A 12,455-nucleotide genomic window follows, 5' to 3' on the forward strand; every position below is an offset into this window, starting at 1 on the left:
TCTTTATTTCTTACCGATCAATAGATGACTTATTTTTGTCGCTCTTCCTATTAACTAGCTATTATAGCTATAATGAATTAATTTTTACTTATATTCTATAAATACAAGTCTGGAGGTGAATGTTGATGTATACTATTTTTCGAAAGTTGAGTTAAGCATTGAAAAGTATTTGGCCATTCTTTCTTTGACCAAAGTATTTCTATCATTCAATAATTATGTTCATGAAGTGCAAGTATTGTTGATGTTGACATTGTAGAGCAAGTCACATCATGCAGCTTTCCAACCCAACTTTAAAAATTAAAAATTAAAAATTAAAAAAGCTTTTCTGGTTTGAGAACATCTGCCTGACATTAATTATTTCTCAGGTTAAAATACTAATTTAGTTCATGTACTTTCAATTCAGTCGAAATGTGTGTAAGTTGGTCTGGACACTTATAGATATTGAAAAAAAAAATTATTTTTGTCACTGTACTCTCAACTTTGTTCATTTTAGTTCGTGTACTTTCAAAATATTCATTTTGGTCTCTATACTTTAAAAATGTTACTATTTTAGTCGCTTAATTTTATTCTTAATCTCATTTTTTCTATCACAATTTGAACATGACACTACAATCGATATGTTTTTTAAAATGTAAACATTATTAGTCTATTAGTGTACTTATCCTTACTTTATACTAAAGAGTTTCCGTTATGTATAAAATTTGTGTTAAAATTTTGCAGACTAAAATGATCAGTTTTTAAAAAATACAGAGACCAAAATGAACATTTTCAAAGTACACGGACTAAAATGAACCAAAATTAAAATACGGAGACAAAGTACAGGAGCCAAAATAATATTTTAACCTACGTTTTAGGCTGAAGGATTGATATCCCACCCTGTGTTTATTAAACTAAGAAAAAGATTTTAAAAAAAGAAAAAAAAAAGTAGAATGGTTTTTGAAATTAGGTTCTTTTATTTTATTTTATCTTGAGTTCAATTTTAGTCCTTTTTTTTTTACTGAGTACCACAAATGGGCTTGGGGAATTTGAACGGTATCTTTGAAAATTTTCATTTATAAATATATATTTATTTTATGCTATTGATATAAACGTCTCTTATATTTATACATACTCCAAACAGGTCATCTAACAATTTTTTTTTTAAGAAAAAAATTACAATTAAATTTAGTTTGACTGCAAAATGAGAACAAAATCTTTAATAAAAATAAATATGGCTAAAAAGGATCAGATTCACTTTTTTTTTTTTCATATTACAGCTAAATTGTAAATATTTAGTGTAAATGAGTCGTATGAATATATGATGATTTCTGTCCAATAATATTTAATCTAAAATAAATAAAGCAAACTGAGAGCCAAAATAAACAATTTGTATGCATGCATGGATCCATAAATTATTATTAATTCTCGGGCAAATTTTAAGAATAAATGTTATTTTAAAAAACGAATTACCAAATAATGTAGACTTTAAAGTAAAATGAAAAAAAATGTAAATTAAATAAAAACTATCAAAATTAAGGTAACTATAAAAATTATTGATAAAAATAGAGTGCGGATCGCATACTGTAGAGTGTAGAGACTGCCACGTCATATTGAAAATCACGTACGTGTGGAAATTGCTATGTTGCCCGCGATTTTAGGTATGCGATTTTCCTTTTTATTTTTTTTATTCAAATTAATATTTATTATGGAAACCACGGATATATCCCTTATTCAGGTAGAGAGCCCTTAGGAGCAAATTTCGTATTTTGAAAATTTATCTAAAATAAATCAACTAAATATTTGTTTTGAAGTTATCTAAAGTAATCGTTTAGTTCAAACCAAATCAAATTATTAACTAATTAAATCGGAATTAAATCTGATTACATTTGAAAGATTTTCTCTCAATATAGTAAAAAAGTAAGAATTTAATTAAATAAATATTCTTAAATCAACAATTAGGTAAAAAGACAAATTTTAAATTTTGTTGATCTTGCTTGGATCACTTTTATTTGATAATTAGATTTAGTGTAACGTTAAATTAAAAGATTACCTCTACATAAATTACATTCCAAAATTACATTCCAAAGATTTCTAAAATAATTTCGAAAACAAATCTTACTAAATTTTTTAAAATAAATTTACTTATATAAAAAATTGAATTTTTAAACTCTAAATAGAAAATAGGTTTAAAAAATACATTATTAAAAAAACCATAAACTTTTAAACTCTAAATTAAAAATTCTAAAAATGAAAATGATATATTTGAGCTTGTATAACTATAAAGGATAAAAGTTAAAAAACTTTAAATAATCTAAAAAAATGCATAGCTAGGGAGAAGGGAGTAATTAATATTTCTTGGCTGCAATTTTATTATCCTATTTTTGAAAATATTTCTACACTAACATTATTTATCATTATTTTTAAAAAAAATCCTTAATTCTCTCGATAAAGATCTAACGATTAAACATTTTTGTTTTTAATTGAGATTTGCATATTTTTAGTTTTGTAATTATCATTACATTTTTACCTAATTCAATAAGAAAATGTTATTTTGAAATTATAATGAAGTGGAAGGGTTTAAAATAAAAAATATAAACTCTTGTTCTGACTAATCGAGCCATCATTAGGGTCAATTTTTCACAGTAAAACCATTCTTATAAAATATATTTTTTTTCTTCAATGACATGATAGAATAATGCACTTTCAAATACAATAGCAATTTTATATTATGTCAATATATTTTTGGGAAAAAAAACTGGAAACATGAAAAGAAAAAAATAATAACAACAACAACGAAAACAAAGAAATTTGGTTTGGTTGTTTTTGAAACTTTTATTTAAAAACAAGAAATATAAACAAATGTTTCTTTTTTAGTACAACAAATGGAAGCAAAGAGATTCAAATTCATGACCATCTTGGTCAGAGATTCAAATTCATGACCCTCTTGGTGAAAAAAATTTTATGGTAGCAACTAACAAGAGAAAAATAAAAATGACAATACATCTAGAAGCTTCCAGAGAAGCAAGTTTACGAGTACTATATAGCATAAAATTTGGTTAAATTCTTATTTTGGTACGTGAACTTTCATACTTATTCTATTTTGGTTCTTAAAAATTTCAAATATTCTATTCTAATCACTCAACTTTCAAATGTCTTGTTTTACTCTTTTAAACAAATTTCACGATCTTCCGCCACTCTGTCTTTGTTTTCTCCTTCCTGTCGGTTAATTATGTAACATAAACTAAACCTGTTTTGAAACCAGAGAAAAATGAACAAACTGCATGAAACTCCAGAACCAAAAGAGGATTTAAACTAAGTTTTCTTATGAACAAACACAGTTTAACTACACCTTCTAACTTTAATTCAAATATCATCATAAGCTTCTCAAATCCCTTTTCTTGACAACTATAATCGTCCCTAATCGGCATTATGAAAAGATAACTGACTCCCTACCGACTATATATGGATGAACCACGTAGAACAGACCATATCGACATATAAAGCATGTTTTCACGTTCAACATTGTCAATAAACAGCAGCAGTTAAGAAGGTAACCCGTACTCAAAATGCCTACTTTTTCTGTTTAAAATGAAAGCCAAGAGCAGAAAAGTATACCTGATCCTTGTAAGCGTGGTTTCGCCTCGGACTGATGATGAGGCAGTAGAGATACAGCTACAGAGTACAGTCTATGTAGTTAAAACAGTTACTCGAAATTCATTCTTATTTCATATCCACCGTGTTCGGAAAAAATGATATAGATCATCTTTTCATTGAACTCTTCATCACATGGTGATGTCAATACATCGCTGCAATATATGGTTAGAGAAAACAAAAGCCTGCATAAAGAGCTAAGTAAAAGAATAACTAACACATCATATTCAAATTTAAATGATTTCACTAATAATATTTTTATAAGCAATTTTAAGAGCCCGGTTGAATTGCAAAGACAGGGAACGGTGGTAACTGTACCAATTACTAGCTATATTCACATAAGGGATGCAATGATACAAGTCTTCAATTGTTGAAATTAGCAATTTAAGAAAACAAGACACCTCAAATTGAGTACATAAATTCTCAAAAAAATGACTATTCAAACCAGAGAGCCAGAAACTTAGATTATTGTACGGCTGTGTGAACAAAAAATATTGTGATATCATCAGAGAAATGTATTTAATATGATGATATCTCCATGTCTTCTCAACTGACAGCTTAATTGATAACCAACAGAAGAACATAGTTGATGAAAAACCGACAATTGACATCTTAGCACTCCAGAACCAGAAAGCTATTTACAGATGAATATAATGCAACATCTATCATATTCCCCTACTGACATTCTCTTTTCTCTCCTCGTTTTGGGAATCTATGTCATCTTGATGAGCTATATCATATGTGGCATGAAGACCAACAAAAAGATAATACAGAAGCATTACTGCACTGCAAATGAAGAACCTTAAGAATGCCGCAATACCCAAAGATCCAATGAGAAGGAGATTCATCCCTATAGACAGTGATGGGAACCAAGGAACAAGAGGAACACCCCAAACCTTGGGGAATCGATACTTGGGAAGCAACGACATGGCCAGCGTGCTAAAAAACCAAAATGTGGCTGGCACGACATATACAATCCATCCTTGCATATTCAAATTCCAAACTACTGCCAATGCTACACAAGAACCCAAAATGATAAACAAGCACACTAGAAACTTGACATATTCGCTTCTTGGTGTCGTGTCCTTAACATAATATCGTCTCACGAGCAACGCAACAGCCATAAGCATAAATATCATTAGTGTGCTGAATGAAAAAACACTTGATAAGACATCCAAACTAGTGAATAGTGCAACAATTGCGCTAGTTAAGGTCGTCAAAAGAGTAGCATAAACAGGGGTTCCGGTTCTCGGGTGAACTAGGGCGAAGAGGGGAGGAATCAGATGGGCTCTAGCAATCTGTGTAGTGTAGCGAGCTTGCCCCATAGATCCCACCAACAAACTTGTAGTCATTCCCTTGATAGCAACTATGCTAACTAAGTATTTAGCCCAAGTCATCCCAATTCTGTCAAATGCAACAGAATAGGCTGCATTTCTATCTATCTCGGTATATTTTTGCAGCATTGTTAATGACAAGGCCATCAAGCAATAGATCACAGAGATCATAGACATAGATCCAATCAAACCCACCGGTATATCCCTTGAAGGTCTCTTGGTTTCCTCAGCCATGGTGGCCACCATATCAAAACCGGTATAAGACCAGTAAACAACTGCTGCAGCTCGGAAAGCACCCTTTGCACCATAAGGAAAAAAGGGCACCAAATTTGCAGAGCTCCCGCGCACAAATCCAACCACAATTACGAACACAATTATGAAACTACTGATCACAGAAGTTATCCATGTCAAGAGAGATGTCCTCCTTGTTCCACTCATTGCAATACCATTAGCAACAAGAAGCACCACAACAGCAATTGGGTCCAAAAGATTAAACCCATCTGAAAAGACACTAACCTTAATCCGAAGAAAATCGGAGTCATTAGTGTTGATCATACTCGCAAAATAGGAAGACCAAGACCGGCCGAGTCCGGCCGCACCAACAATCGCCTCCAAGAAAATATTCCCCGCAGCGATGAACGCAATAAAATCCCCCAATTCGATGCGGAGAAAAGAGAACGAGCCTCCGGCGACGGGAACTTCGACGGCAAATTCAGTGTAACAGAAGACAGAGAGCAATGCGGAGAATCCAGAAATTGCGTAAGAGAGCACAATCGCAGGTCCAGCATGATCGTGGGCTTCTTGGCCGGTGATCGTGAAAATGCCGGAACCAACTACAGAGCCGAAAGCGAGCCAGATCAAATCCCACCAAGTAAGGCATTTCTTCATCCCGATTTCACTGGCCTTGGGAAGTTCGAAGAGCTCATAGGCGTCGGAGGAGCGATCCAAGAGACGGTCCTTGAGGCGAGAACATGTTTGCGAGAGAGCAGATTTGTACGAAGAACAGTTCCGGAATGACTCTTCTGGGAAAAGGTTTTGCTTGCTCCACCTCCGCCAGTAGCTTCTCTGCACCGGCGGCGGCGGCCCTTGTGGCTCCGTCGTGGGAACGTCCATTCCGGCGAGGGTTTGAAGTTTGGTTTGACTGATTGGAAGAGTGTGATTCACTGATTGATGAACAAAAATATCTGATACATATACTACCACATATTGAAATGAAATAATATGATTTTTTTTTTATTTGATTTACCCACCCTATATAGGACGATTCTATTCTTATTTTCAGATTTATCGAATTTATTTGATTCAGTGCGTTATTAAATTTATTTCTAAGAATTGTTTTTGAATTCTATAATTGGTAGAAATTTTGAGAATATGTTTGTAGTGTTTTCAAATTATTAAAAAAAATAAAATATTTGATAAATATATATATATTATTATAAATACAAATAAGTCTCCATCACCCGATTCACCGAATCGCCACATTATTTTGTAGGCCAATTATGTCACATAAATTTCACCCACATGTCATAAATGTGACCTAATTTTTGGTTAAAAACTTTAAGTTCATAAGTAAGGAAGGTCAATAATTAGGAAGGTAATGTAGGGACATTTTTTTTCAATAATGTTTTTCTTTTTAGAACTTTTTCCACCCAACTATTTCCAAGAATAATGTTTAGGAAGAGTTTATATATATGTATAGATAATTTTTTTTTCCACTAAGTCTCAATATGTTGTACAGTGAAGAGACGATCATCCCTGTTAGCCACGTATGGCACGTTTTGTAACTATTTTTGTTTCCAAAATCTTCTTTAAACTCATGCGTGGCACCCAAGATTTTATTATTTAAATTTAACTCTAACAAAATCTTAAAACAACCCCGTTGTTAAAAAAAATCTATTTTAAAACCAAACTTTAAATAAACTAAACTAACAAAATTTAGCAAAATCTTGAAATAAATCAATTTTAAAAATTAATTTAACTAATCAAGCCTTCAAAATATAAATTAAATCTATCACAAAACAAATTATATCAAATGATGTTTCTCATAAATACTAATGAATAAGCAGAACAATGATGAAAAATTGTTATGTAGAGAGAACTCAAACCTGAATGTCATAAACAGAATATGAAATTTCACCAGAGTGGTGAAAGGAAAACGAGCAGTAAATGATTGATCAGTTGAAAATCGATGACTCAACCTTTTATTGGGTTGAATAAGCTATAATCAAACATCTTATTGGGTTGAATAAGCTATAATCCAAGATACCATATGGTATAATCTTTTTTTAATTAGATTTAAGATTTAAAATTTTTAATAATAATTAAATAAATTAGTTTTTTATTGATCGGTTTTTTGAGATTTTGTTAAATTTTTTTAGTTAAATTTAATTTAAGGTATTTTTTTTTAATCGACATGATCGATTTCTTTTAAGATTTGTTAGATTTTTTAGTTAGATTCAATTTAACATTTGTTTTGAAAATTAAATTTCTTAATAATTGGTTTGTTAAAATTTTGTTAGATTTTTTAGTACATCAGTTAAATAGATTTTGAAAAAGAAAAAAAAAACAAGTAGCATATTGAAAGAGACGACATATAAGACGTGGCTAAAATGTAGAGATAGTCTGTCCCATCACGAGATTGTCTAGGTAAGAAACAACAAACTATTTCCAAGCATTATTCTTGGAATATATTATATGCTATACTCGCTTTAGCTTTTTTTTTTTTTCTCTCTTTGTGATCGAGTTTAGGTATTTCCATGACAATATTTTGAAATGATTTGTACGTTCAATTATGTATGTTTTTTTATTACAAAATATGTGGGGCAGGAATTTGAATCCAAGATTTTCTGGTTAGGGATATATGTCTTAACTAGCTGAACTATTCTCAAGTCCTAGTTAGTTATAGACAATTTTCTATTTTAGTTTTTAGAGAGTATTAATTGCAACACATATTCAAGTTTGAGATCTAATAGGATGAAATTAATAGTTTAATTTTAAAATGGCTAAATATATCTTCTAAGACCATGATGTTTGGGTTTTTATTCAATTTAATTATGAGATAAAGTAGCTATTTTGGAAACTTATTTTCACAAATGTCAAGTATTTACCAATTTTACGGTCTTAGATTGATGGATATAAAACTTTTTTCAAATACCTATCCTTATTCATGACATTTATATTTATTATAATTAGTTTTTAATTTCAATATAAAAAATTAATATTTCAAATTTGATTTTGTAAACATTAAATTATCATGGACCTAAATCAATCATTCACATAATCCACTAATTTACTCTTTAATATATTCTAGTGAAGAATGAAATTTATTACAAAATATTCAATTATTCTCATAATCCCCAAATTTACTCCTTAATATATTATCCTAAATAATGAAATTTATTACAAAATATTTTTTCATTTTTGGTCAAATTTCAATACTATAGCCACTATAATATACACTAATACAAATATAATATATATATATATGTATATATATATATATAAACTATATTCGACTACCTTTTCATTTATATGAAAATATAAACTATATCTGACTATAACCTTAAGCAACGTACACTTAACAATTGTGACATAAACTATACTCATTATAACACACGCTTATACGGAGAAAATAAAAATCACATTCACGGCCGTAGTAGAATGTGCAATCAGCAATGCGTGGGAAAGAGAAAAATGAGAGTCTAAATAAGAGGATTGAAAAAATAAAATAAATAAATAAATATGGAAAGTGCGGTCGTCACTGCTAACGTGCGCGTGTGTGAGGCGGTGAGACAATACTTTTTTTAAAAATAATAACAATGAATAGAAATTAATCTTTTTTACTACGTTAACTTGATTTTGTCAATCTAAAGTCATACTACATATTATTGTATTAAAAAATGCTCGTAGATTTTAACAAAAAAATGCAACGCCAAAATTTCAAAATTCATTAGACCTTACTTAAAATTGAGATTAATGCACATGTTTGATTATTAAATAAAATTAAAAAAAATTGTAACACTTATTTTGAAAATTTATGATAAAAACTCATACACCTGACTATTATAAAGATAAAAAATGAATTTCTCCTAAAATTTATAATTAAATTATGGTAGGTTGGGTTAGATAACTTGAGTCCACTTTTTAATTCATTCTATTTCCATCCGTAAAATTTTAAAGTGTCTATTTTAATTATAAAATATTTTAAAAAATAACTATTTTGGTTCTTAAATTTTAATATTGGTCTATTTCAACCATTAAATTAGAAAAAAAAAACTAACAATTTTAGTCATTGTTATATTATTTTGTCATCTAACATCCCTTACCTAATTCTTATCTTGACCTACATAGTTCGAATGAACGCTTACATTAAACATAGTTGTTAAAATAATAATTAAAAAAAGTAAGAATATAAGTGATTAATTAATTTTTTTTATATAGTTCAAAGATTTATATAGATATCTTGAAAGTTTAGAAATTAAAATAAAACAAACTTAAAATTCAAAGAACAAAAATTAAAATAGAATTATATTTAAATTTCAAGGACCAAAATCTAACTCAATCTAATTTCATTTCAAGATAGTTCAAATGAAAAAAAAATACTTATTATCATCGCTAATATCAATAATTGATCCTCACTCAAACTCAAAAAAAAAAAAAAAAAAAAGACACCCAATGATCAATATAACTCAAATTAATTTTAAATTCAATGTGAAATGAATTAGGTTGAGCTGTACGTGTTGTTCAAGTAGTCGATTTTTGGGAACACCCATTTTGACAAATCTAAGGGCATTCGGCCCAATTTTCTCCATTCAATTCGGCTATAAAAGGGATTAAAACCTCAGTAGATCGTTGGGTCTCGTCGCGCCGCCGCCACTTCTTCATCTCTTCTCTCCGTCGCGCATTCGGTGGTACGAAAGCTACTTTCTGTCTTTGCTACGTAATCTTCATTTTGATGGCAATTTCGATTTTTGTTGGTTTTTGAACGCAAAACTAACCATTATTTGTGCTCATGTTGCCCCTTGGGAAAATCGTAGATTAGTTTTGAGCAAAGAAAGATTCATGGGTTGGGTTGAGGTATAAGGTTCCATTTGATGTGGAGCATTTTCGGGTAATCTGTACTGTAAGATTAATGAAGATGGTAGTGGGGAAATTAATCAAACGTTTTGTTCTTAAAGTGATAAAGAGGATGTGGGAAAAGAATTTGTATGATGGCATTTACTTTGGCCTCTGTTTCGTAAATTGAAGGGAGGACCGTGAAGAATCAAATTGGCTGATCTGGTGCAACTCATGACTGCCCAGATTTATACTGCAGGTGGTCTATAATCACCTGGACATGATGTTTGCCTTACTCATCTGAGTTTCTTCCCAAGACGACAATAAACTTGATAGTTGATGCTTTTATATATATGTGGGTTTTAGCTTTAGCCAACCGAATTTCTTCATATATGCTCCTTGACCTTAACACGGGGATTTGAATTATGATGCACTATAGAGTTAACTTAGAACTGAATCAGGGCATCATATTAAGATAGTAAAGGTTGGCTGGTGAGTTGATTTTGTTGTGAGTTTGGGGCTCTATTCGACTCCGTTAAGTGTCAATCATGTGTCAAAATAGTTGCAATAGTGTTATTTTGGTTGCGTCTGTGTCATGAAATTAAGGACAGAGTAAAAGATGATGATTAAAGCAGGTACTTATGATAATCTGACGTATCTTACTGTTCTCCTGGTGCTGCTCAGTGTAGTTGTGCCGAGTTTCAAGGATACGTCTGTATGATTTACAAGACTGCTGTCTGATTCATTCTCTGTTCATTATATCTTATGATTAATGGCCTTTGTCAACCAAATGTAGTAGGGTCAGGCGGTTGGCTTGTGAATAGTCGAGGTGCGCGCAAGCTGGCCCGAACACACGGACATAAAAAAAAAATATATATATATATATATCTTATGGTTAATGGCAGAGAAACTGGCCTGCCGCTTTCTATACAATTTTGGTTGATAATAGCTTTAATGACCCAACATGAAAAGTTTAGTTGATTCTAAGTTACATCTAGATCAAAATTCCCAAGCTGGATTTTGTGTTCACCTCTTATCTAAGTAATGAGGTTATAGTAGATGCAGTATTTTGATGTTCATGAGATTTAGGAGCAATTTAATTTTGTCATCTACTTTTGGGCATTTGCCAGTGAACCTTTTTGTGATATTGTTTCATCTTTTTACAACCACACAGGTCAAGTTCAGTTCAAGCGCACTCACAATGGGGAGAAGACCTGCTAGGTGTTACCGACAAATTAAAAACAAACCATACCCTAAGTCACGATTTTGTCGTGGTGTCCCCGATCCTAAGATCAGGATCTATGATGTTGGAATGAAAAAGAAAGGAGTTGATGAATTTCCATTCTGCGTCCACCTCGTGAGTTGGGAGAAAGAAAATGTGTCAAGTGAGGCTTTGGAAGCAGCCAGGATTGCCTGCAATAAGTATATGGCTAAGTTTGCTGGGAAGGATGCGTTCCATTTGAGGGTCAGGGTGCACCCCTTCCATGTTCTGCGAATTAACAAGATGCTGTCATGTGCTGGGGCTGATAGGCTCCAAACTGGCATGAGAGGTGCATTCGGCAAACCACAAGGAACCTGCGCGAGAGTGGCCATCGGTCAGGTGCTCCTCTCAGTTCGCTGCAAGGACAGCAACAGTCAGCATGCTCAGGAGGCCCTCCGCCGGGCTAAGTTCAAGTTCCCTGGTCGTCAGAAGATCATTGTTAGCAGGAAGTGGGGATTCACGAAATTCAGCCGAGCTGATTATCTGAATTACAAGGCAGAGAACAAGATTCTTCCCGATGGTGTTAACGCGAAACTTCTTGGATGCCATGGGCCTCTAGCAAACCGGCAGCCTGGAAGAGCTTTTCTACCTCAAACTGCCTAAAGACAGTTGTTTTCTTGTTTAATTCAACTCGGAATCAATGCTGACAGTATTACCATTGATCTGTTTGAACTTCTGTGAAATTTCCCCATTTGATACTCTTTTATTTTTTACTATAGAAGATTGGAGTTTGCTTTTGAAATCTCTCTATCTAGTCTCCAATGATTATACTGGGGAAATATAGTTCTCCTTTATTGTTTTTCTTATCTCTTTTATTGTCATGATATAACTGGTTGTTGCTGGAAGAGAAGGTGGATTTTGTGTAAAAAATGTCAGATAATCTATTCAACTGGACCAACCGGTAGTTCCTCAACAACAACTTAACTTGGTTGATATTTTACGAGAAATTAAGTGGGAAGAAGTAATATTGTGAAGATTTTCAGATTCGAAGTAACTTCTTCGGGAGAAAGTTCTTCTTGAATTCTTGCGTGGTCAAATGTTATATAGATAAGTGTTTTTACCTACGAATTTAGGAGGAACTTCTTCCTCAATTTTTAAGAAGAAAGTTTATCCAGATTCGGAATTTGAAGAACTGATTTTATATGCTGATTTTGCAATTTGTCTTTCATGATGTT

At 31.7% G+C, this 12,455-nt stretch overlaps 2 protein-coding genes across 3 annotated transcripts; one reads left to right on the forward strand and one right to left on the reverse strand.

Annotated features, from left to right (window-relative positions):
• Nucleotides 1-3,939: 3,939 nt before the first annotated feature.
• On the reverse strand, nucleotides 3,940-6,181 carry CAT8 (cationic amino acid transporter 8). The gene has a single exon (XM_022287030.2). It carries the CDS (start codon nucleotides 6,075-6,077, stop codon nucleotides 4,296-4,298), a length of 1,782 nt encoding a protein of 593 aa, XP_022142722.1. The 5' UTR covers nucleotides 6,078-6,181; the 3' UTR covers nucleotides 3,940-4,295.
• Nucleotides 6,182-9,715: 3,534 nt separating this feature from the next.
• LOC111012895 (large ribosomal subunit protein uL16) lies at nucleotides 9,716-12,022 on the forward strand. Of its 2 annotated transcripts, XM_088118832.1 has the most exons (3): nucleotides 9,719-9,874; nucleotides 10,212-10,278; nucleotides 11,194-12,022. In XM_088118832.1, the coding sequence occupies exon 3, from the start codon at nucleotides 11,221-11,223 to the stop codon at nucleotides 11,881-11,883; it is 663 nt and encodes a 220-aa protein (XP_087974958.1). In that variant the 5' UTR covers nucleotides 9,719-9,874; nucleotides 10,212-10,278; nucleotides 11,194-11,220; the 3' UTR covers nucleotides 11,884-12,022. The 2 variants fall into 2 exon arrangements, with proteins under 2 accessions (XP_022142890.1, XP_087974958.1); XM_022287198.2 differs by lacking the exon at nucleotides 10,212-10,278 and having other exon boundaries at nucleotides 9,716-9,874.
• The last annotated feature ends 433 nt before the right edge of the window (nucleotides 12,023-12,455 follow it).

This window comes from Momordica charantia (genome assembly GCF_013281855.1).
Source record: "Momordica charantia cultivar OHB3-1 chromosome 10 unlocalized genomic scaffold, Mcharantia_2.0 BLBB01000010.1, whole genome shotgun sequence".
NCBI classification, from domain to species: domain Eukaryota; kingdom Viridiplantae; phylum Streptophyta; class Magnoliopsida; order Cucurbitales; family Cucurbitaceae; genus Momordica; species Momordica charantia.